A 25,459-nucleotide genomic window follows, 5' to 3' on the forward strand; every position below is an offset into this window, starting at 1 on the left:
GGGTGTGAAGACTCAATACGTCGTCTGAGCTGCGGAAACAAAGTCCTGTTTCGGCTCTGATCAGGGGGTAGGTATTCTGCCATCCTAGAGCGCGGGAGCGGATGGCAGTGTCGCGACCACACTGCCGGGTAACGCCAGAAGCCGCTCCCACTCCGCCGCCGCCTGGTGTCGGCCAGCTCACCTGTCCTGCACCGCTCCCCTCCCCCTCCCTCCCCCTGAGCGGCCCCCTGGGCGCCGCACATGCGCCCCGCCCGCGGCGGCGCAGCGCGCATGCGCAGAGCGCGCGCCGCCAGCTGGGACGCCTCGAGTTACACGTGGGGTTCGCGGCCGTCGGCGCTCGCAGTCCCCGCCAGCGCCCCGCCGCCCGCGCCCGCGCACCGCCGCCCTCCCGGCAGACAGAGCCGCCGCCGCCACCGCCGTGACCGCAGTGCCTCGCTCGGGTCGAACATGATGCTGATGCCCGGCGCCAGCCCGTATTCCCTGCCGTCTGCGCTGGCGGCGACCGGCAGCCCTGCGCTGACGGACTCGCCGGGCGTCTCGCAGAAGGACACCACCTTCACCAAGATCTTCGTCGGCGGCTTGCCCTACCACACGACCGACAAGTCGCTGCGCGAGCACTTCGAGGTGTACGGCGAGATCGAGGAGGCCGTCGTCATCACGGACCGGCAGTCCGGCAAGAGCCGCGGCTACGGCTTTGTGAGTACCCGCGCCGCGCGCGCCACGCTGCCTGCGGCTTTTGTCGTGCCTGGGAGCGAGGGGGAGGGCCGCGGGGTTTCAGCTCTGTTCGCCGGCGGAGGCGGCCACTCAACCATCCGTTTCCAGGTGCTACGGAGCGATGTCGTCAGCCTGCCCAGCGGTTCATCTTCCGTGGATGGTTCGCCGGCGCTGTTGTGGCACCGCGCGCCGCGCGGTCTTCCCGTCACCCGGCACCGAACTCCAGACTCCAGAGCCCCGATAAGATAGTCACGGGCCGGGCTGGCGCGACGCCGGGTTCGCGGAGGGGAGGGGAGGGGGCGGCCGCGATGTCGCGGCCGCGGTCTATCGGGACCAGGTGGGACGCTCCCACTGTTCGGCACCTCCAGACCTCGTCCCTGCCCTCTCGCTGACCCTGCCTGCGCCGGCGGCAGGACTGAAACTCGCAACCCCGGGCAAGGGCCGGCTTCGCCGTCGCGGGTTTCTTTTTCCGGCCAGGGGCTCAGCGCGCCTGGCTCAAGTATCAACATGTTTTTGTTTTGCTGATCTTCTGCTCTGATCTTTGTTCTGGCTGGTGTAGAACCCCTTCCCTGAACTTCGATCTCTCCGGTACGGCCTTTCAACGAATAAACACTCACTACGGCCCTTGTGAGTCCGAGGATTGCAGCAACCGATGCACGGCCACGTAATTTTTGACTAATTTGTGGACGGGATTTTTGAAAATTTCTTTTGAGTGGGTAGCTGGTGGGGGTGACCGGGAAGTGTGTTGACAGTTTGGCCCCACCGATGCCGCGTTTCGGACGGCTCGCGCACCTAGTTCGCCATCTAACTTGGTTTGTGTGGCTGGGTATACAGCTGAGCAGTAGATGCGTAAAGCCGTCACCGAGGGTGGAGTCATGCGCTGCGCAGGCGGGTCAGAGAGGTCACGTGACGTCAGTTGAGGCGCTTGCGAAACGTACGAGGCGTGTGGGGAACGTCACTACCACCATTCGATAATTGCCCTGAAATATTAACTCCAGCAGGGGAAGTGGCAACCTCGTTGCCGCGCCACGGCTGCCAACTTATTCATCCAGCACTTTGGTGATCTTCAAGTACCATTTGCGGCATATTTCTGACGATCTAATTCATCTAGTTTCATTTGAGCAAAAGGTGAGATCCACTTGTATGTCCCGGAAATGGCTGACGAACTGCGCGGGGCTGAGAAGTCCTCTATGCTCGCGATACGATATCAACCACACGAATAGAACGCAAAATAATCACGGAAGTGACTTCCGTGTGCTTTGCCGACTACAAATGCCCACCAGAGCGACCTGTTGGCGTGGGCCCGCGACAGAATGGTCTCGCAGAGGTGCGATAAGCCAGACCTGCGCCCCTGGTGTCACAACCGGCCGCACTCCACAGCAGCTTTACGCAGCACCATAGTTGAACTTCAGACAGTATGTCTTCAACCCCAACAATTGCCTGGCAGCAAACCTGTTAGCGATGTTATGCTTCAACTTCGGCTGGCATCGCTCCTTGACGCCACATGGCGTAACAGTCACATGGCGCCGCTGGTCAACAGTGCTGCTGTATGACGCCACATGGCGTTACAGTCGCATGGCGCCGCTGGCCAACAGTGCTGCTGTATGACGACACCTGGCGTTGCAGTCACATGGCGCCGTTGGTCGACAGTGCTGCTGTATGACGCCACATGGCGTTACAGTCGCATGGCGCCGCTGGTCAACAGTGCTGCTGTAAGACGCCACATGGCGTTACAGTCGCATGGCGCCGCTGGTCAACAGTGCTGCTGTGTGACGCCACATGGCGTTACAGTTACATAGCGCCGCTGGTCAACAGTGCTGCTGTATCTGAGATGCGGTGAGAATCTCCGAGCGGTGCGCGGCTGACACGGGGTCCATGGTAACGGCAGAAACTCGTTTAGTTAGCAAGCGAACGTCTCGCAACGATGATTTTGTTGGCGTTTGTATTTTTCCGTTGCTGGATGGCTTCCCTCAGTATTTTGGCTGTAACTGCATTCGTTGCGATGCGAAGGAGAAGATCGTGTAAAAAAGCACGCAGCTACTATTTTTTGTAACGAACACTTCGCGCGTCGCTACACACCCTTTTATGGGCCACCAGTGACCACGGGGATCATATTTTCGCTACGGGGTTATAACTTAGTCGAGATTTGAACCCGGTGCCGTCACGTGGGAGCTGAAGTCGCTGACCACTCGGCCGCCACGCTTTATAACGTAACTTTGAGAACCCCTACAAACAGTTTTTAATGTATTAGATTGGTTATGTCATTTCTAAATCTGATGTCTTTTGGTACTATGGCCCAAATATACATATGCGGCATGGCTACCTATATTTGTCAGTAGTGCAAGTCACGAAACGATAGTTTTCATATGGGTAAACGTGTCGAACGAGCGGACCTAAAGTACGCATTCAGTGCGTCTAAGTGTACACATCACGGCAGCGGTGGAGATTATCCGTTCATTGTTATTTTAAGTGATAGGATTTATCATGACCATGAAGCAATGCTGCAACCCGGTTGATAGTGTGAGTTCCATATTATTTCAGTATCGCCGACGATAATGGTATTCATGTTAATAAGTTCCATAATACTTGGGTGTTGCCGACCATGCGAAACCTTCATGTGATTGACTACCTCAACGTATGTTTGATTCTCGTCTGGTCTCGAGGCTTTTGCTCCGGCCGCTTTTGGTGACAGTTTCCGGGCAGACGAGGCTTTGCTGCTACTGCGCCTTTCCACGCCATTTAGGCAGGTTCCTGCTGACGGAAGTGTCTATGTCAATGCTCCTGCTACAGGGCGTTGTCGGAGGAGGTGCTGCACCCTTTACGCGCAACGTTGTCCGGTCGGCCCATTCCCGCACTAAAAAGCAGGGTGAAGGGAATGACGAACTAGCTGCAACAAAGGTCCTATGACTGTTTTCACGTCCTCTGCAGTAGCGTCAAAGCTTCTGGCTGGATGACCTCTGCCGCTTCCCATCGGCGGGATCCACAGCTGGGGTGACCTCTGCCGCTTTCCATCGGCGGGGCCCGTAGCTGGGGTGACCCTTGCCGCCCCCAGCGGCGGGATCCACAGCTGGGGTGACCTTTGCCGCTTCCCATCGGCGGGATCCACAGCTGGGGTGACCTCTGCCGCCTCCCATCGGCGGGATCCACAGCTGGGGTGACCTTTGCCGCCTCCCAGCGGCGGGACCCACAGCTGGGGTGACCTCTGCCACTTTCCATCGGCGGGGCCCGTAGCTGGGGTGACCCTTGCCGCCCCCAGCGGCGGGATCCACCGCTAAGGTGACCCCTCATGGGCGTCAGCAGCAGCTCCGGGTTGCCCCCGCCAGGCGACGCCGCCGGCCTCTGCAAAAAGCGCTAATGGAGCTGATAGCGGCCGATATGCCACGTACGCACTGTCTGGCCGCGCACGGGGCTCCACAGCTGCCACGGCAGTTGCCACTCCGGCAGCTGCTGCCTCCTCAGGCGCAGCACGTGTGGCAGCTGGGCCGCTGCTGATTTGCCACCTGTAACAGCTTGTTCTTTACTGCGTTCTGGTAGCCCTACCTAAAGCCGGTGTTTTACGAGAGCTCTTAATGATGTACCATTTTGTGTAAAAGCTGTCGGATGCCAATTAGAGGCTACTTAATTACTTAAAATTCGAACAGTTTTACGTTTCCACTGTTAAAGTCATCCCATGTTACGTCGTTTTTTACCCGAAAGCGGGCAGATCGACTCCACCAGAACCAAAGTGGCGGTCAGTCTGACCAGACCCTGTGCGGCAGTCAGTCTGACCGGAGCCGGTGCAGCAGTCAGCCTGACCAGACCCTGTGCAGCAGTCAGTCTGACCAGACCCAGTGCAGCGGTCAGTCTGACCAAACCCGGTGCAGCAGTCAGTCTGACTAGACCTGGTGCAACAGTCAGTCTGACCAAACCCGGTGCAGCAGTCAGTCTGACCAGGGCTGGTGCAGCAGTCAGTCTGACCAGGGCCGGGGCAGCAGTCCGTCTGACCAGACCCCCCAGTGCAGCAGTTGGTCTTACCAGAGTCAGTGCAGCAGTCAGTCTGACCAGGCCCAGTGCAGCAGCCAGTCTGACCAGACTCGGTGCAGCAGTTGGTCTGACCAGACCCGGTGCAGCAGTTGGTCTGGCCAAACCCGGTGCAGCAGTTGGTCTGACCAGCCCCGGGGCAGCAGTTGGTCTGGCCAAACCCGGTGCAGCAGTCAGTCCGACCAGAGCCGGTGCAGCAGTCAGTCTGACCAGGGCCGGTGCAGCAGTCAGTCTGACCAGGGCCGGTGCAGCAGTCAGTCTGACCAGAGCCAGTGCAGCAGCCAGTCTGACCAGACCCAGTGCAGCAGTCAGTCTGACCAGACCCGGTGCAGCAGTCAGTCTGACTAGACCCGGTGCAAAAGTCAGTCTGACCAAACCCGGTGCAGCAGTCAGTCTGACCAGAGCCAGTGCAGCAGCCAGTCTGACCAGACCCGGTGCAGCAGTTGGTCTGACCAGAGTCAGTGCAGCAGGTGACTGCACAACACATGCCAGAACCGGTCTAGCCGGCTCTAAGGTCAATTGATTAGCTCAAATATAAGGCTGAGGTAGTATATGCCTATTCCGGGGACTGTCAAAGTCAACACGTTTAGGAATGAAGGCGCTGGCGTTTTTCTTCCATCTTACGTTGGTTTATTTGTATCGACCATATAACTTTAAAAGTGCTGCGTTATAAGCACCTCTTACCGTAAGCGACCATATCATTAACACTTTATACCTGATAAACATGTTTTGGTGGAAATACAAATATGTCTAAAACTGTGCTGATATCTTTCTGAATTCAAATCGTCATCAACTCCGTGTGGTGCGAGTCTTGAGTCTTGAGTCTGAGTCTGGGCAACGACCCCGCTCAGGCGAAAAAGGGCACAAGTCTCATTCCGTGGAGACACATTTGTGCGTTAACATTAAATGATCAGACGACAAAAAAAGATGCAGTCGTTGTCGATATTACCCATGGCGACGATAAATTTATCATTAACCGCACATGCTGGCGTACACAGAAGGAAAACTGCGCTAGGCATATAAAAAAGAACACAACAGGGAAGTGAAAGCGAGGAAATACTCGCGTGGCCAAATTTGTCTGTCTTGATATGCAAGCTCATGCGCTCCATCAGGGGCACAGGAACCAGGGGGATGGTAGAGGGCCGTGCCTCCCATCCCATTGAGAATGCAACACTAGCCCCAGAGTCGTGGACTGGAAAGAACCAACCAAAATGACTGTCAGTCCCCCACCTTTGGAGGCATTCCATTGCCGCTGCTCTCCATTATCATTAAGCAACGCCTCACCTTCGTCGCCACCGGCCAGGGAACAAGCGTCTTCACGTGTTTTGAGCACAACCTAGCAAAGAGACCCGCACACATGTCGCGCAGCACTGGCGCAGGGCGACCCCGGGGTCACGGGGCGCCGCTCGGGGTCACGGGGCTACCCCGGGGTCACGGGGCAACCCCGGAGTCACGGGGCGCCGCTCGGGGTCACAGGGCGACCCCGGGGTCGCGGGGCGCCGCTCGGGGTCACGGGACGACCCCGGGGTCACGGGGCGCCGCTCGGGGTCACGGGGCGACCCCGGGGTCATGGGGCGCCGCTCGGGGCGATACGCCGACGGGAAGGCTCGCCAGCTGTGAAACCGGCCGTCGGGCCAAGAACGGCTGAAGAACATGACTGTCGCTCGAGACTGTTCAGTGATGTCAGCGAGTTGTTTAGTGCTCATCGCCGGGTGCTCATTGCCGCCTGTGTGTCGCTAAATGCACTGCCGCCGGCTGGCTGCTGGCTGTAATGTGTGCATCGGGCCGGAACAGTGACGTGTTGAAATGTTCAGCTTGTCTGCGGACTGTCACTTCTGTGTGGAAACCGGCAAAGGCCGTCCGTGTGGTCTGGTCATGGCGGTCAGACGATCGCTCGGCACAGTCTGTTCTGTTCAGCGCAGTCTGTCGATGGTTCGGCACAGCCTGCCGACGACTCAGCACAGTCTGCCGACGGCTCAGCACAGTCTGCCGACGGTTCAGGCTCAGCACAGTCTGCCGACGGTTCAGCGCAGTCTGCCGACGGTTCGTGTTCAGCACAGTCCGCCGATGGTTCAGCAGTCTGCCGAAGGTTCAGAGCAACCCGCCGACGGTTCATGTTCAGCACAGTCCGCCGATGGTTCAGCAGTCTGCCGACGGTTCAGAGCAACCCGCCGACGGTTCAGCGCAGTGTGCCGACGGCTCAGCACAGTCTGCCGACGGTTCAGGGCAGTCTATCGACGGTTCAGCACAGTCTGCCGACGGTTCAGGGCAGTCTGTCGATAGTTCAGCACAGTCCGCCGACAGCTCAGCACAGTCTGCCGACGGTTCAGCACAGTGTGCCGACGGTCCATCACAGTCTGCCGACGGTTCAGCACCGGCCGGCACCTCCATCCCGTGGCCTACTGCTGGACGTGCTCCGGCGGTCGGCGCGGCCAGTCGCCGGGCGGGAGTTAGCGCCCCGGCCGACACGGAGCAGGGCCCCGGCCAGATAGCGGCGCTGGGGGCTGGCAGCCCAGCTGTCGCGCTCCCAGGGAGACCCCGGGCCCGGCCAGCCTACGCCGCGGGCCCGCGTTGGACGCTCTGCGCCGGCCGCTGCCGTGGGGGCAACCTGGGGTGGCCTGGCCTGACCTGGGGTAGCCTGGCGCCGGGTGTAGATGACGTTGGGCGTACTGAGCAGGCTCAGGCTTTCCTTTTGTGGTGCTGTGCTGCTTGAATTAATGATGAACTTGGTGCCATATAACTGTGCAGTGAAAAAGTGGTTCGAATGAAATGCTTTCAATGGCTGGAACTTGGTACATTTATGGAGGCCCGTACGCGTGTCATTTACGTCTTTTTATGGCAACGTATCGATTACAAATGGCACGCCACCCACAACATTAATGCACTTTGGGATATCCTCGTTATCATGACTCAAGTTGGCATCAATACATTTTACAGAATTACTGGCCACCGATGAAGCAATTTCCGACGGACCGATGGGGTGAACAAACACCGATTAGCAGCGCCGTCAGGCGCCTGGTCAGGAGACCGCGGGATCGCGTGTCATCGTCTGACCTCTGCACGAGAATGGAGGAGGGGGAGGGGCAACGGAACGTCCTCACGAGCCCAGCCCGGGCCCAGTTCTCGAAGACAGCGCTGGTAAGGGGGGGGGGAGGGGCCGCAGCTAACTTGCTTGGCCGCCAGTTGCGTTACATTTGAGTAGCGTTTAGGAGGCACACCAGTCTCAATGAAGTCCATCTTTGTCTAGGGTTTGGAGCTGGACTTGGCCACGGGTGCGTGCTCAGCACGCTCACGCAAGTAAGCAACACTACAACACCCGCCGCCACCCGGCTCCACTCACGGCCGCGGAAAAACGGTCGAAACACCGCGGGGCGATTACGAACCACCTGCCCCGGGGGCACCATCAGCTGCCTGCAGTTCGCCGCGCCGCGGCTGTCAGCTGTTTGCTGTCGGCCATTGTCAGCTGTTTGTCGCCTCGGAGGCACGCAGGCCGGCTCTGGCAGCGCGTCTTCCACCGCCCCTCAGAGCCATCTATTGGATGAGGTATGCGGCAGCGGATCGCGCCCGGGCGGTGCGAAGACGCCCAATCGTGGCTGCGCTAGTTCCAGGCAGCATATCTGTTGACTGAGCCGCTTCCGACCGGTTATCTATCGACTGAGGTGGTTTTGGTTGGTACATCCGTTGACTCAGATGGTTCTGGCCGGGAGGGCGCCGGTAGTGTAGTGGTTAGCGCGTCTGCGTTGGCTACTGCGCGTCTGGGAAACCAAAGGTACGGGGTTCGATTCCCCGCGGTGCCCGCCCTTCCTGCCAGGGTGAGACGCAGGCGACGCCATATAGCCTCAGCAGCTGAGTGCGTCGTAAAGCCCCAATCACATACATACATACATGTTTCTGGCCGGTGTATCCGTTGACTGGGATAGCTTTGGGCGGTGTATGTAACCAGACGGCGCCCAGCTGTCGGTATCTACCGACTAAGCCAGGTATGATCCGCGTATCGTCGTATCTGGTCAGTCTGCTCCGCTGTATCTGGCCAGTCTGCTCCGCTGTATCTGGCCAGTTCGCGCCGCTGCATGTGGCCCATTCTTGCCACTGTATCTGGCCAGTTCGCTCCGCTGTGTCCGGCCAGTTCGCACCGCTGTATCTGGCCCGTTCGCGCCGCTGTATCCGGCGTTCGCGCCGCTGCATCTGGCCCGTTCGTACCACTATATCTGGCCAGTTCGCTCCGCTGTGTCCGGCCAGTTCGCTCCGCTGTATCTGGCCAGTTCGCTTGCTGTGTCTGGCCAGTTCGCACCGCCGTTCGCGTCGTTGCATCTGGCCAGTTCGCGGCGCTGTATCCGCGTCAGCTGAGCCGGTCCCGGTTCAGCTAAGCTGCGCTCCTCGGGCCGCTGCCGGACAATTAGCGACCGCTAGCTCTGTTTACGCTGGTCGGCCGTGTATCGACGAGTCGCCCGCACGCGCCGCCGCCGCCACCGCCGCCGCCGCCGCCGCCGCCGCCGCCGCCGCCGCCGCCAGGTGTGGATCGCCTCCATGGTGGTGCCCGGCCCGGCTGGAGGCAGCTGGGGACGGCAGCCAGACGGGCCGGAGCGGAGAGTTCAGAGCGTCCAGGGAGATCATGGAGGTCATTTCTGCGTGGTTGGAGGGCTCCGATGCTTCAGAAAATTCAGGGAGTTGTCGGCAGAGGTGGACTCGGTGAGTGGGGAGCCTTGCCGACTTGGCCTGACCTGACCCAACCTAGCCTCGACCTGCTTCCGGGCTAGAGAGCGGACGTGCACATCCGGTCGTCCGACACGACGCAAACGAACCCGCTTATCCGGACATCTTCCGGTCGCGCCGTTAAATTGCGCCGGCCGCCTGCAGCGGCAGTGTCCCCCACACGCGGGCGCGTGGCCGCCAGCTGCCCCTCCCCGGCCGACCGCCCCCCCCCCCCCCCCGCTCCCGCACAGCGCCGGCGGCGTTCCGGCGCGGGACTAACAGCTGGGCGCCCCCCCCCCGTCCCCCGTCCTGAGGGCAGGGCCCGCGTGCGACCGGCACTGGAAAACGTCCCCGGGTGGGGGGCCGGCCGTTGTGCTGGCGCCGCCGCCGCCGCCGCCCGTTCGGCTGCTCGGCACGGGCGGACGCAGGCAGCTGCACTGCGCTTTCGCCTCGGGGTGAGGCGCAGTGGCGCACTGAGGTGCCGCTGCAGAGGAGGCGGACGGGATGGCTGTAAATGGCTGTCGGCGGCCCTTGCGTTGGGAGGCGTCCGGGGAGAGTAGTGTCACATACCGGCGGATGTGCTAAAACGGGATTGAGGATGCGTGCTGTCGGTGATTCTTTTCGGTGACCCACCGCCTGACAGCTGTTTACAGAAGAAACTAGTGGATTTCTTCTGTTTCCTGGCAGTTGTCAGATATCAATCGCCTTTGCGAAAATAAAAGCATCTCTTCAAAGTTACCATTCCGAGATCTATCATCATTAATTCCCGTTTGCTCGATTCAGCCTTCCGCCAGTCGTTGGCTTCATTGAACCGGTAGACAGCTGTCGCGGTTCCAGGGACTGATAGCCAGCTGTGGGGTTCTGAGAGTCCCTTTGAGTCAGCTGCCGTGATTTCGGGAGATAGTCGTCGAAATTTTTAGCCTGTCGAAATTTCAGGAGTCTGTGTGCGACGTTTGGGTTTCGTCAGTAACTAGCAGCTGTGGTACACTGAACTTGCAGCCGGCAGCCAGCACTCACTTGACGAGCATTTATCTAGCGTTTGCTTTCGCTTCGCCGGTCGCCAGCGTTGAGCTACAAGTTCCTGCAGTGAGTGACTGCAGTTCCATAGTCCTGTCGTCAGCCACTGGCCTCATTGAGCCAGTTATTTGCTGTTAGTCTCACTGGGTGGGTTGTCTGATATCGGTCTCTCTGGGGCAGTTGTCTGCTGTCCGTCTCGCTGGGCAGGTTGTCTGCTGTCCGTCTCGCTGGGCAGGTTGTCTGCTGTCCGTCTCGCTGGGCAGGTTGTCTGCTGTCCGTCTCGCTGGGCAGGTTGTCTGCTGTCCGTCTCGCTGGGCAGGTTGTCTGCTGTCCGTCTCGCTGGGCAGGTTGTCTGCCTGTCCGTCTCGCTGGGCAGGTTGTCTGCCGTCGGTCTCGCTGGACAGGTTGTCCGCTGTCGGTCTCGCTGGACAGGTTGTCTGCTGTCCGTCTCGCTGGGCAGGTTGTCTGCCGTCGTTCTCGCTGGGCAGGTTGTCTGCCGTCGGTCTCGCTGGACAGGTTGTCCGCTGTCGGTCTCGCTGGGCAGGTTGTCTGCTGCCGGCCCCACTGAGCCAGTTGTCTGGTGTCGGTCCCGCCGGGCAGGTTGTCTGTTGTCGGCCTCGCTAGGCAGGTTGTCTGCTGCCTGTCTCGCTGAGCCAGCTGTCTGCTGCCGGCGTCTCTGTCGGCCCAAATTCTTGTAGGCCGCTGGTCTGTTGTCGGGTTCCTTGAGGTGGCAGTCAGCTGTTGGGCTCACCGAGTTGGCAGTCAGCTGTCAGGTTATCTGAGCCGACAGTCAGCTGTTGCAGCTGCATGGACGCGCAGTCAGCCGTTTCAGCCCCATGACCGGCAGTCAGCTGATCCTGTCCCAACGCGGGCCGGAGTCGGCTGTGATGACGCCGGAGCCCGTCTTCATCTGTCTGCGCTCGCCGGGCCGACACCGACCCGACTCCCGGCCTGTTTGCCGCGCCCCCTCCCCCTGCCCCTGCCCGGTGGGCCGGGCCGGGCGAGGCGGGAGTACCGCGCCCGGGAGCGGTGCAGCCCGGGAGACCCTCCCTGTCGCCGCGCCCCGCCAGCCGGCGCCGGGTGTATTTTTACAACCGGGCGGGGGATCGGCACGCGGCAGCACCGCGCCGCCTGCGCCGGGGCGGTGGGATGCGGGCCGCTCGGCACGGCACGGCACGGCACGGCACAGCACGGCACATGCGCCTGGTCCGCGGCCGGGCCCGCAGGCGCGGCTGCTCGGGTTAAGTCGACCCCGGGCGCGGGCTGGGCTGGCCCAGTCGTCTGACGCTCTGTCGTCTGACGCTCTGTCGTCAGGCGCCAGGTCTGCTGTCCAATCCACTGTGGACGACTGCAGCTGGCGCCGCGCGGTCGCGGCTGTTACCGCGATGTAGCTGTGTGCTTATGTAGCGCGGGTGATTTCTTCGGTTGTCCCCGTGGGAATGACTGCTGGTGCCGACTGCTAGGAGCAGTTAGGTGTGCTTTTCAAATACACCATCTGGTATGACGTCAATAGTATTTTTAAACCATTTGCGGCGGCTCAAATGACAAATGACTGGGTAGTCTTCAAGATTGTTTGTGATAGGGGATTTAATGCCTTGATGTGGGCGACTCGACCTGCCTGCTCGTCTCACGTGCCGCTGGTAGTGGACTCAAGCAACACCAGCCCGCAGTTGTGCTGATACTGCTCCTGGCACATCGACCTCCTCACCCTCAGCGATCACACCTGCTCGTCTCACTCTCACGATCTCCCGGAAATAGAAGCCTTGCTCCGCCGTTGTTCCTCTTAACCATGAAAGCCGCTCACCGCGTCCTCCGCCTCCTAACCCTGTGCTGACCCTGCCCTGTCGTCTCACCCGCCCGCGGGGACAACCCCAGCTCCGCCCTTGCCCCCTCCCCGGGCGGCGGCCTGGGCGCGCCCGTGCGCCGGCCGGCCGGACGCGGCAGGTGCCGGTAGATGGCGTCGATAGCCGGCGCAGCGCTGCGCCCACCCCGGTCCAACACCGGCGGCCCCGTCCGGCCGTGTTGTGCAGCGCGCAGGGCCGCAGTCCGGCGGGTAGCCGCTGCGACCTTGGCTGACCTGTGTCGTGGTGAGAGGAAATGCTGGTGGGACGGCGACGGGCTGTTTTCAGTGAGCTTTCGGGGCCGCTTCACGCCGCGTAATTGGCGTGCCGGTCCGAAATTAGGTGTTCCAGCTGTACGCGGACAGTCCGACAACGTTGCGCCACGCTGGATTTGCTGTGGTTCGTCCGACAGCCTGAAGAGGCGAGGCAAGCTTGGTAAATATTCTTTTGCGTTGCTCTGCAGCGTTGTGTTCAAATTACAGAAATTACAGGCTTCGAGAGCATCATCGAAGAAGAAATGCACGATCCCCGACAAAATGCAACAGCCAATGCACCTCCAATGGTACATTGTGCAGTGGCTAGGTGCGCACACACGGGATGTTGGTAGGAAGGCTCCTGACATCGAGGGGCGGGCCCCGGCAGGAGCCGGTACTGGAGGGCAGCTCTAGGGAGAACGGAAATGCACGGGAGCCTAGGGAGTCTCAGAGTTCCTCAAAATACCTTTCTCGCATTTTTTTGGGGGCGCCTGCGGATGTTATGTTCCTGTGCGTTTAATAATAATTTTAAAACTTGGCGTCCGTCAGAGTTCCAGAACATCCATCCTGCATTCACCGGCTCGTATTGGCCTCTCATCCAGACGTCGGGGGTCTGTATTTGCGAAATGAGGTGCTCGGGCCTGTTTGCTCCCACCCTCCGTGGTATGAGGGCCGGGGAGCCACACACAGCACCGCCACATCCAATATTTCCTTTCTGAGACTAGGTCATAACTCTTGGCACCGCCTTGCCGTCAATCATAATGCATGCACCACCTTGCCGTTAATGATTATGCGTGCAGCGTGGTTCTCCGCCGGCTTCTGCTCCGTCTTCAGCACGTTCTCTTCTCCAGGTCTCCTATGTTTAGGGTGACCACTTACCACGTGGACGACCCGTGCTTGAGCACTTTTGGTGCCGAAATATATCCGCCAAACGCCATTCAAGAGTGGCGCAGCTGAGCGGGCGGCGCAATAGCGGGACCAGCAGTGGATGGCGTGGACTTCCTTATGGAGGCGCACGTCCGATTCACGTCGGTAGCTATGGCCGCCGGCCGTTGATAGGACCGCCGCAGTCGTTACGGCCGAGCATTGCGCGGCCGCATGCACCGCCGTGTGTTCTTTGAAGCGTGCCTACGTAACGCGAGGCTTTCATTTGTGGCCAGAGCCTGGTCCTTTGTGCCCGTGCGGGCACATACGCGGTAATTTAATCATGGTTAATGCAGGTTGCAGCACTGGCCCGGCGTAGTGGCAGAACACATGATGTCATCATCATTTTTCATGGGTTTGCTCTGATTAAGTATTGTGGCATTATGGTGCCCAATGAAGGCATTAATCGCTGGTTACGTTATGCATGGAAGGGATTTAATAATTATAATATTTATTATTTTTCCGAGCTTCAATCCTCGAAATAATTATTTATACTTATTATTTCGTTGCATATCACGTCCTTTACAAACGCTTAAAGCACGTGACGTCATGACGGCCATAAGGTGTGGGACCACTTTGCCATCAGATGGTGCTAACAAAGATAGGTAAGCGCCTGTGCCTAGCCCACTCACAAGTACATGGTCGTCGGCGCAAACTCTGCTCATTTAACCCGGGGCTGAATGTGCTCAGGAGGCCTGTGGTCGGACCTGACGCTCAATGCTGAACTTAAAACAAAGAAGTATCTCGCTATTTGGTCTGGACTATTTCCCAGATTCGGGGCAGATTGCGAAGATGCAAAGCTGAAAGGGCAGACGGAGAGGTGTCGTCGGAAGCAGACATCGTCTGTGCACCCGACTCTGTTAAGGATGACCCAGGGCAGAGCTTAGGCGCGCCTTCGACGTCCCCCCCGCCCCCTGCCGTCCAGTGACGTAGCGGCGGCCACCCTGCGCCCCGGGCGCGTGCGGCCGCCATTTTCCTCCGGCCGGCGGCGTCGGCCGGAGCTGCTGCAAGCTCGCGGTCACGTGGCCGGCGCGCGCCAATCGGACGCCGGGGCGGGGCTTGTCATCCGATCCGGAGAGCGGAGGCTGCGGCGGCGGCCCGTCGTCGATGCTAACAATGGGCCGTCCACCGCCGCCGACGCTGCTTGAGAGCGGGCCGCGCGCGGGCCGCAGCGGTCAAAGGTCGCCGCTCGGCCGACCGGCGGCCCGAGTCAGCTGACTGGCCGCGCGGGCCCCGGCGCCGCCGAGGACGCATGACTGGCCGGGAGTCTGCCGAGCCGAAAATAGCGCGCCGGTATTGTCTGAACTGCCGCCTGCCGTCCGATCTGCAGCATCGGGCTGCGGCCTTTTCGGCGCTCGGCCGCTGGGATGTTCGTTACGGCGGACGCCAGGTAGGCCCTGGCTCCGGTCGTGGCGTTTTGGACGCGGAGCCCGGAGCCGTGCATCGCCGCTCTCCAGGAGCGCAGCCAAAGGGGCCCGGGTCCCCTCCTTAGGTCAGGATTCGGTATTTTTCGTCATAGATGGCTCCCGACATGTAAAAAATTGCGTGATGCGTACTCGCTGGGCCCCCCGACTGAAGAAAATCTCTTAAAAAGATTCTTGCTGCTCCCCTGCCGTTCCCTACCGGCATTTAAAAAGGGGATGCGACGCGCGCTGTCACACACTGTTTAACAAAGCGCCAGCGGCTGCAGAGGCCAAACTACGGCTCAGCGGCCATGGCGCAAACGGCGTTCAACCCGCTCCCCCCGTTACGCGGGAGCCGAAATCACTAAGCACTCAGCCCTTGGCCCCCCGCCCCCCCCCCCCCGTCCGGTGCCGCGGACGCGGCCGGCAGCAGCCCCTGCCAGCAACTGGGCCGCATCGCTATCTGAGGCGTAGCATGACCGATGCAGCCCGGCCGACGGCAGCGTGCAAGTGGCGGCGCGCAAAAAGGCCTGCACGCCGTTGGCACGTTCGCCGGCGGCGTCTGGCGCTGTCTGTCGGAGGTCTGTTGGCCGCTGCCGGCCGACAAAGAACGATTTAAACTGGGCTGGCCTGGGAAGCGCTGGCGGCGGGCCAGCTGGGTGGGAGGCGGCGTGGCGAGTGACCGCTGGGTTGGCCCCCGGTCTCTGACTCAACCGGCGGCCGGGCCTCGCCGGGCCTCCGCTCAGCGAGTCGGGGCTGACAGAGAATGAGGCCCAGACTGAGGCTGGGCCAGGCTGGGACTGCCCCAGGCTGGGACTGCTCGGGCCAGTCTGGGACCGACAGGGATCGGGGCCCAGAATGAGACTGGGGCTAGGCTGGGACTGCCTCCCCCCCCCCCCCACCCCCTCCCACCTCCCCGGCTCGGGCGAGTATGGGGCCGACAGGGATCGGGGCCTAGAATGAGACTGGGGCCAGGCTGGGACTGCTTCTCGCTCGGTGTGTCTGAGGCTGACAGAGAGTGGGGCCAGGCGGACACTGAGGCCAGGCTGAGACTGGTCCACAAATGGCACCGGGAACAGCTCTAGCCATGAGCAGAAATACCACTGAAACCACTTCTGCAATCAGGTACAAGACCAGAGATAGTGCGAGTGAGTGCATAATTTCAGCTAGGATCTGCGTTCAGGGAGAGATCCGAAGCGGGACATGAACCCGAAGTGACGTGGGAAGGGACTGGAAATGGGACAGGCGATGGGACCGGCGCGGGACTGTGGTGAGCAGGAACAGTGTGGACCTCTAGGACTCGCCGAAGTCAAATGGAAAGAGGTCGTCACTGGTTGAAACAGAGGGGAGGGAACAGACTGGATGCATAGGGGCTCTGGAGTCTTTCCGTGCTGCCTGAACTTTCTAGGGCTGCCTTGAAATATTTGTTTTGACCCTGATGAACCCAAAAGCCCTCCTAAAACCTGCAGGTCACTGTGTCTTTATGGAGATCTTTGTCATCCCTTCTGCATTTGTAAGGGCTTTTCGTCGATGTCTGCGAGGCACTTCAATAAGTTAGCGCTGAGCAGTGGTCGTATTGTTGGCCTGTTAGACCCACGCAGCTTCTCTAAGCTTGAGCGCGAAAATAAAGCGCCATCGGACGCACAGCACAAGGCTACCGTCGACCGTCGCGTGTCGAACTGATCGGTGCGAACAAAACAATGGCCCAATTCCCTTACAATGAGTTTCTGCTGGTCAACAGCCCTATGTTTCTTCTGCGGTTGTTTTTTGCGGTTTTATCCGAGCCTCCGTGGTTTTTTCCTTTTTTGTCGTTTTTTGTGTTTTTTGTGGTGGTGCCACAACGCGGAGGAACTACGGAGGCTTCTTTAAATGCTTTTGGCAGCAGCGCGTTAACCAGTAGTAACTTCGATACAAAAACGCGCTACCGCTGGGAAAGATATCACGACTCATGATTCCCGAGAACAGATCGGGGAAAGCTGGGCAAGGTGTGCCAGCTTATGGCACCAGCACATGAAATGTGGTGCATGCATATGCGCCAAGGGTACGCACATATTCTTTTTTGTTCAGAATGAAGTTACCGGAAATTTTTTATCGGGTTATTGCTTTTTATTATTGGCGTCCGACAACAATCGTCGCTGATCTTTACGTAATAGGGACTTGGTGCTGACTTAAAAGACAGCATGCATTGCAAACATTTAAATTATTACGTCGTTGACAGTTGGCTTTGTGATGCACCGTTTACTCGCCATTATCACTCGATGTTTGTGGATTGCTTGGGCCTGTCTTGGACTTGAAAAACACTTCGTCGCACTGGATAATATGTTTGACACGGCTCTATGCACCACACATAGTGTGCCACGCTATGCCATTCAGAGGAAGTTCGAATGCGCCAGTCCGATTCCACCCCCAGCCCAAGTCTAATAACCCTGCCCGCCAGGTACGCCTGACGCCGACCCGACTACGCGTGTCGCCACGTCCGAGCACGCCGGCTCGGTCTCTGCGGGGTGACACTGGTGTGACATCTCGCCCGTGTCCCTTGCTGGGATTGGCTGTGCGCGCTCGTCTCGTCCCGTCTCTGTGTCCAGTGCCCCGTTGACGCTATTCTCAATTTTCTAGCTCCTCCTTGACGGCAATGTGCCTCTAGCTGGATAACTCGCGGAGGCCCAACAAGGCGTATTGCGGTACAGCCTATATTGAGACGCGTAAGGGGTGGCGTGAATCTTGCTGTGCCAGTGCGGTTGTCTTTGATCTCGCTAGATCCTTTTGGGTGGTGTTTTATTTGACTGCTATTGATATTAGTTTGGTTTGTTTTCAGTGACAGTGTCAATAACATATCTTGGTCCTGATCAGTGAATGATGAAGCTAAATTCCGGACGATCACGATGTCTCTTTTCAGTTTGTTTACGGCTACTAAAACCTGGCATGGTTTTGGCGTGTATTTTCTACGTGTGATACCATGCATGAACCAGATCTAGCGTTCCATGGTTTGGCCGTCATAGCGGTGGCGCGTCGACGTCTATTCTGCGATACCAGTGAAAATCGGCCACCGACCAAAGGTATCCCTGATTTCAATAGCCACGTTCTGCTGTGCTGTGGTTTTCACTTTGTGATAGCGGTTTTTTGGTAGCATAGCGACGTGGAGTGGCGCCATCGACGATACGACGGCCAGTGACGCAGTCGGCTGCGCTGTCTGGCTTAGATTTGGTGGCCTCTTCTCCCGGGTGACCACGCTTGGCGACTGCTGCGCCATCAGCCGCTACAGCGCCACAAAGGGTCCCGCCCCCCCGTGGCAGTTGCACGGGAATTACGTGTACTTCTTCGAAAATTTTGTCGGCAGGTCTCCTTTTTGATCTCCTTCCACTCATTTCCTTTTTTCCCTCGGCCGTCCCCGTCCCTCGTCCTCTTTCACCCCATCGCTCCTCCGGTTTCTTCCCTTGGTCCTTTTCGTCCCTCATCCTCTTTCATACTATCGCCTGTAGCCTGCCTTTCTCCCTCGCCTACTCTTTGCCTCTTCTATTCCCTCACCCTTTTCTTCCTTCGAATTTCTCATTTACCCCGTCCTTCTCCCGGCTTCCTCCTACTCCTCTCCCTTGCTCGAACCCTGCCGTTAAGTATGCGTCTGTCGTCGGTCATTTCAGTAAATCTCCCCAGTTCCAAACTGTCTCGGTAACTTTCTCTACGCGCTGGATGTTTTGACAAATCTGTCAGCTCCCTTTGCATTGCCGCTGCAACACGCAGTCCATTCACGAACATCTCCTCCCGGCTCACGACAACCAAAAAGTCAGCGGCATGTTTCGCCCAGCAGCTGCGGAAGCAACGTCCCTGTTTTCTGAGCGGCAAGCAGCGATTCACTGCCAGCCAGCTCCAAGAGTTGCGCGCGCCGCCGAAGCCCCCGCCCAGGCTTCCGACGTGCGTTCACTGCCGTGGCACACCGCTTTCACTGTCTCGGGCTCCGGCTTGGCTTTCAGTCTGGCGGCGGCAGCTTTCTGCGCGGCGGCGGGGAGGGGGAGGGGAGGACGCCGGGAATGGCTGCTTTTCTGCCGTGCCAGGGTTGCCGTGCAGCAGACGCCACCAGCGTCCGTCCAGCCGCCGTCATCCGCCCTGTGCCATTTGAAATGGAGAATCTTCCTCCTCGTTGTTAACCTGTTCGTGCCAATCGGAAAGGAGGAGGCGCGGGGCGAGCCGTCGGCTTACTCGTTGTGCTGCGTCGTTGGCGACGCAGGGCGGCAGCACGCGGGAGGATGCTCCCTCGCGCCGCCGTGGTCGTCACCTGTGGGGGAGGGGGAGGGGGGGGGGGGCAGCACTGTCCTGGACGGCCGCCGGCACGTGCTCGGCCGCCTCGTGTCATCGCGTCCCCTGGTGTGGCGCCTAGGGCGGGCTGGGGCGAGGAGGGGAGGGGAGGGGAGGGGAGTGGAGGCCTGACGCTCAGCTGTGGTGGCGCGGCGGGCCAACACACCTGGGACGGCACCTGTGGCGACCGGTCCCTGACTCACCGCCCCCCCCCCCCTCCCCCAACGGCCTCGGCGCGGAACACCAGGCGACCCAGATGGCGCCGGCGTGGTGGTGGTGGCGGTGTGAGGGGGTCAGGATTGATCAGGAGGCCGGCTGTGGGTAGCGGACGGACCAGCGCTCCTGAAATGATGGATTGCAGCAGGACCCGGGCTCCTAAGATGTCTTGCTCATGGGGTGGCGGCGGCACTGCTGGGTGCGTGCCACAGGTTTGATGGCGAAGTTCTCATCTTGTGTACCGTCACGGCAGTGACGGGCGCGCGACAACCGATAGCGGGGGAGGGGAGGGGGAACTCGACAAGGACAACGACTCTTGAACTTACCCAGCACCCTCTGTTCGTCCCTCGAACTGTTAAATGAAATTTAGTCAGGCCCATGGTGCCTTGCGACCAAAAACGAATTGAAATGGACTTTTGCCGCACCACATCCGTACTTTGTGTGAACTCCCGCGGTACGGGCAACAGTAACAGTAATGTTTTTGACCCTGAGCAGTGCCTAAATATGACTGATAGAACTTCACCATCGCCTTCGTGAGGCGATTCGGTGATTGCCAGTTGTTTGCCCAATGCAATGTCGTTTCTTAATGAAAACAACAACCCAATCGACTAGAATGATTAGGTGATTGAGTTTGTGTATCAGGATTGACTGGGTGCTGGCCTCCCAGCGTGGCGATGACGTGACGCCTGCAGCCTGAGGCGCAGGCGGACCCTGGCGCCTGCTGGCTGAGCCGCAGGCGGACCCTGGCGCCTGCAGCCTGAGGCGTAGGCGGACCCGGACGCCTGACACGCTTGGAGGCCAGTGTCAAGCCAAGCCCGCCACGCAAGCCCAATCAATCTGCTCTTAGAGCGAGTCAGTCCCCTCTGGCCAAGCTCGGACGTGGCCGAACTCCGGTGCCGACGCCGCTCCGTCGATTAGCACGATACGTGTGGTCCGGTCCAGATTGGGAGCGGCCCTCATCCGTCAGCGGTGGCCGGCCGCTGAGTCAGCCGACCGGCCCAGGTGGCCCGTCAAAGGTCACCATGGACGCCGCTGGCCGGTCCCTCGCCGGCCCCGCTAAATGTCATGTCGTGACGTCACGGCGCCGCTGCACACCCGCGGCCGGCGGCGGACGCGGTACACGTGGTCCAGATCCCGCCGCCCGCCCGGGCTGGGTATCGGCCGGCGCGCGCCGCCGCCGCCGCCGCCGCCGGCCGCCCCCCCCCCCCCCACGCGGAGCGCCTCAAAAACAGGCAGCGTCGCCTGGGCCAGCGTGGTGGCGGGGGTTTGCACTGCGAGGACAGGGACACTGCGCGGCTCGCGCTGACGGACCTGGGGGGTGGGGGCGGGGGTTTGCACTGCGAGGACGGGGCGGGACACCGCGCGACCCGCGTATACAGAGAGGCGCAGCGTTGAACACAACGCTGCGCCACAACGCGCAACGCACGGGAAGGGCTCGCCAGCACAACGCACTTCACAACGCACGGGAAGGGCTCGCCAGCGAGAAACTGAAAGCAAGGCAGGGATGTCTGGAGGTTAGGAGCGTCTGGAGGGAGAGGTATCCGGCGATAAACTGGAGGGAAGGCAGGGATGTCTGGAGGTAGGCGCGTCTGGAGGGAGAGGTGTCCGGCGATAAACTGGAGGGAAGAGAGTGATGTCAGGAGGCGGAGGCGTCCGAAGGCAGAGGCGTAGACACCTGGAGGCCGGTTTTCAGCCTGCTCCCAGCTGCGGTGGGCGGAGTGAGTCGGAATGTAACGCCAGCCGCGCGGCAATGGCCAATAACGTCAGTTTGTTCTGCGTCGTTTTGCAACGTCGCAAACTGTGTCACGAGTAGCGTCGGCACCGTCGCGGCAATTGTCAATCGCGGTGTTAACGATGCGTTGGGCACGATTGCGCCCCGGTCTTTGATCGCTGTTGTCTTGGTCGGAGCGCGTCTGGTATCACGTGGCCGGCGCAACGTCCCGTGTCTTCTGTGCAGAAAGCCCGGCAGCAAAATTACTACGGAAGGTGATGTCTGATAAACACTTAAAATATGTTGGGTAATTTAATTTATCACCTGCGATAGGGGAAACGTGGCCAAGTAGGATCCGAATATGTAGGTGGAGTGCGCGGAAACGTTACTACTGCAAGTGCAAAAGCAGCATGACTGATGACGCTGAAGGGCAACTGACCTACAAAGTAAATAACCCGGCATCAGTAAGAGACCATAAGCTCCCGATTTTAGGCACGCTCGTCACCATAAGTTCAGCCTGAAAAGTGGGTCATTTCCATGATATGTTTAATTTTATTTGCTTGATATGCTGCTCCGAACCTCTTGGCACCTCCTGGTAGGTAATGTTTAACATACGAACCCACCATTTTTTTTTCCAGCCTAACGGCTTTGAGAAACTTGTATCATGATACAAAAGTTGAGGCGTTGGTAAGCACCTGCGTCAGTGAAAAGTTTGTGACCAATAGTTGGAACCGAAACCGTACGCCAAGGCATTAGTCATCGGTATAACTCTCCACACGTTTGAAAAGTAGGTACTTTCAAAAGCACAAATAGGTGCTCCTCCACTTGTTTCGAGAGAGTTTGTTAAAGTTGTATGGAACGAATTGGAAAGTTATTCAGATCTGCTCCCCTTCCTACAATTAAAAAAAACCTTTGTCCTAGGTTAATAAGTCGGGCATCTTCAGTTTGGCGTAGTAACGGCCTAGTCGGTCTACACGGCCTAGTCGGTCTTCACACGGCCTAGTCGGTCTACAACGCTATTTTCAGCCTTATATCTTAACGACCGCACATCACAGCACTGCGTGGTGTTCAGCAGGGATAATCCTCTGGAGAGTCGGCCGACATCATATCCAGGGCCACCGTCTTTCCCCTAACGCTCACGCAGGTTCCAAGTAGTGTGCAGCAAATATACAGTCTGTGGAGTTGAACGTAAAAAGCTGGTTCAAAAGACTTCTTTCTTTCAGTGGACAGCATTTATTCGTCCGTTCACACAACGTTACGGCCGGGAACGGATTCGCACCGTCAGTGTTGCCTTCGAATTGACCAAACAACACGAGAGGCCAACACGAATGTAGTAAATATTGACGTCAACCATTGGCGCCATTAAAGTGCACCTAAGGCTTGTCACAAACACAGCAGGTAGTAATGGAAAATCGCCAGAAGCCAAGCTCGTGTTTGTTTCCTGAACAGTTTGAGCATGTCTGTTCCTTTCCAGGCCCCTCATTTGGCATTTGCCGCCAACTAACATTAAATGAGTCATTTCGTAGCAGAGTACGAAACAGAATGCGCAACTGCAGGCCTGCGCGATTTCGATGACGCCCTGCGCGATCTCGATGACGCTTGACAAGAACACGTTTCGTCTCGTCATCGGGACTTTACGACGTACTTAGATGCTGAGGCCATATGGCGTCGCCTGCTTCTCACCCTGGCAGGATGGGTGGGCACCGCGGTGATGCAAACCCCGTACCTCTGGTCTCCCAGACGTGCGGTGGTTAACGCAGACGCGTTAACGCACTTAACGCGGACGCGTTAACCATTACGCTGTCGGCACCCCACATAAATGCGTTTTATTGACCTCATGGTCAAGCGGGACCGTTCAGTTCACACGGAAGATTATATTTTACTAACGACTGAAAATAAGGTTTGGCTCTGTGATTGGGGTGCTTGATTGCTGTGTCGTGCCTTTTCCAGTGTGTGAGTGTGTGGTATTGTGCGATGTCATATGTGAATTGGCGCGATTTCAATGCCTAGATTGCCACCGCGTTTCGAGGGTAGGAAATACGCAAGATCATGGCTGCAGAAGAGCCGTTGTGGCTGCCTACTAGCAACTAACTAGCGACAAATCACAAAGATCTCCACCATCACTGTAATTCAATCCGAGCATACATTTCTCTTCTGTATCCGTTTGGGAGTGCATCAGCAGTTCGTCGGGTGCCTGCCGGCTGCAGCGGTGCCGGCGGGGCCTCCCGGCGCGGCTGTGGCCCGCAGCTGTGGGGCGCCGGAGCATCACCTGTGTCTGCCGCCGGCGCGCGGCGCCCGTCGTCCGGGTAATCGGAGCCGGCGGCGCCTCCTCCGTCGGGTGCCGCTATTTTCGGCCCGGCTGGGGGTGGCGGCCGGCCCGCCGCGCCGGCGGCGACATCTCACGACAGTGCCGGCAAACAGCGGTCGCCCCCCGCCCAGCTAATAATAGGCTCGCCCGAGTAAACACTCGAGCACTGTCAGGTGTCACCGACGCCGGCCAATCGCCGCGCCGGCCAGGTCACGTGGTCCGAAGCGGCGCGCTGACCTCTGACCTTTTGACAGGTAACGATGGCGGACAAGGCAGCGGCGGAACGCGCGTGCAAGGACCCTAATCCCATCATCGACGGGCGCAAGGCCAATGTGAATCTGGCTTACCTGGGCGCGAAGCCGCGCGGCAACCTACAGGCTGGTGAGTGGGGTCAGTATGCCGCCTTTCTTTCTCTTCTCTCTCATCTCCGTTTGTGTGGTCGTCTGAGTTGGCTCTCGCAGGGGGCAGCACCGTCGGGCTCAGAATAGTTCACATCATGAACTCGGCGTCAAGGTTTTGAGCGTGGACGGGCGACCGTTTTCAACTTATCACAAACGACACAAACCGAAATGAACCAGCAGGATTTTCGAAAGGGTTCGTGTGGTTAGGTCGCCTTGATAGCCTTCATAACAGGACGTCCAGCGTACGTAATTAAGTTGGGCTGGGACCAGGAAGTATTATTGTTTTTTAGGCACACTTTTTGGTGGGTCTTAAGGGGCCGATCCAAGCTCTTACTGGACCGCGGCTCCTCTTGAGCCGATTAGATAAACTTTTTAGTTTTGACAATACGAACGGTACCAAAAGAGAAATGGGCCCAGTAGCACGCACGGCGTGCCTCCGCGCCCATGTCAAGGGGTGCTCATCTCGAGCAGGACACTGGCCTGGGCGTGTAGGGGTAAACAAGGGAGAGACGAGGAAACATATATTCAGACAAGCCCTGGAAGCATGAAAAATGCTCTAAAAACATTAAACACGCGTTTAGAGCGAAAATGTGATGTAAATTCTTTGGTTGGAGGAGTTCTTAGAAGCCCCAATTTTTCACCTTTCTTGGACAGGGTGTGAAAATAAGTACACAGAATGAATGCCCCTGAATAAGGCTTACAGTTAGAGAAATTATGACGAAATGAGAGGCTTGCGTTGTTTTATTGTCGTCACCCACATACCAGCCCAAAACAGCCGACCTTCCTATGCAGTACAACGGCCGCTTCCAGCATCAGAGCTGCAGCAGTGACGTCACGTGACCATCATGTGACTCGCACCAGCCGGCCGTTGGCCGTTTGTTTGCTCGTGTTTCCTCAGCGTCTGACACAGCTTCACTGTCCCAACGGGCACAATTCGCCAGCTTTCTTATGATTCTTTACAGGACTTCGTCCTGGTTTCCTTCTTTTCTTCTTCTAAAAAAAGGACTTCTAGTCATTTTACACAGAACATTCGACAATGCCCGGAAGGTGCTGCTGAGCCCCTGGCGAAAAATTCGCAGGAATTTGATGATCCTGTGCTATCGCTGCTACATGCGCGTGTTTTCGTCTTCTCATTGACGGGCTGTCCACTGTGCAGAGCGCTTCAAGTCATGCAAGCGGCATCGTTTTTGACACCATGTCGTTTTTCAGTGCAATTTTTCTGATACAGTAGATTGGCACGCATTTGCCTGCATCCGTTTCCATTTATGACAATTCCGCACGCCGCTGAGATCAAGCCAAGCCCAGCTCCGGCTGGCTGATCCCAGCTCCATTTTGGGCCATAGACGCTTGTGCTAACTCCATGGTCCATTCATCAGGGTTGCGCGTAATCTTCTCAAGATGACTGGTGGCAAAATATAAATTAATTGCAATGCAATGCTCGTTGGAGGTCTGGATTGTCACAGGCGCTCTTCTCTGACCACCCAGGGGCGTCCAACTGCTCGTATTAGGGTGGGGGTGTGTGGGGGGGGGGCAATCCTTTGATCCTATTTCTCACTCCTCGGCCAAGCTTCTCCCGTACGCCAGTGCCACACTTCCTTTTCGGCGCGGTTCTGTGGGCCTCGACTCATGGTCTTCCCGACGGAATAGGTCGTGTGGCATTCATTCCAT

The 25,459-nt window shown here is 58.5% G+C and overlaps 1 protein-coding gene across 2 annotated transcripts; it reads left to right on the plus strand.

Annotated features, from left to right (window-relative positions):
- Positions 1-382: 382 nt before the first annotated feature.
- LOC119095496 (RNA-binding protein 38) lies at positions 383-25,200 on the plus strand. 2 transcript variants are annotated; one of them, XM_037218334.1, is made up of 3 exons: positions 383-696; positions 17,482-17,567; positions 23,645-23,781. In XM_037218334.1, the coding sequence occupies exons 1-2, from the start codon at positions 448-450 to the stop codon at positions 17,515-17,517; spliced, it is 285 nt and encodes a 94-aa protein (XP_037074229.1). In that variant the 5' UTR covers positions 383-447; the 3' UTR covers positions 17,518-17,567; positions 23,645-23,781. The 2 variants fall into 2 exon arrangements, with proteins under 2 accessions (XP_037074229.1, XP_037074228.1); XM_037218333.1 differs by lacking the exon at positions 17,482-17,567 and having other exon boundaries at positions 23,645-25,200.
- Positions 25,201-25,459: the final 259 nt, after the last annotated feature.

Source organism: Pollicipes pollicipes, unplaced genomic scaffold, assembly GCF_011947565.3.
Source record: "Pollicipes pollicipes isolate AB1234 unplaced genomic scaffold, Ppol_2.1 Scaffold_4219;HRSCAF=4965_pilon_pilon_pilon, whole genome shotgun sequence".
NCBI lineage: Eukaryota > Metazoa > Arthropoda > Thecostraca > Pollicipedomorpha > Pollicipedidae > Pollicipes > Pollicipes pollicipes.

Coding starts and splice junctions, on each gene's coding strand:
- LOC119095496 (XM_037218333.1), top strand. CDS start 448: ATGATGCTGATGCCCGGCGCCAGCCCGTATTCCCTGCCGTCTGCGCTG. Junction 697..23,644: donor AGAGCCGCGGCTACGGCTTT/GTGAGTACCCGC, acceptor ACCTTTTGACAG/GTAACGATGGCGGACAAGGC.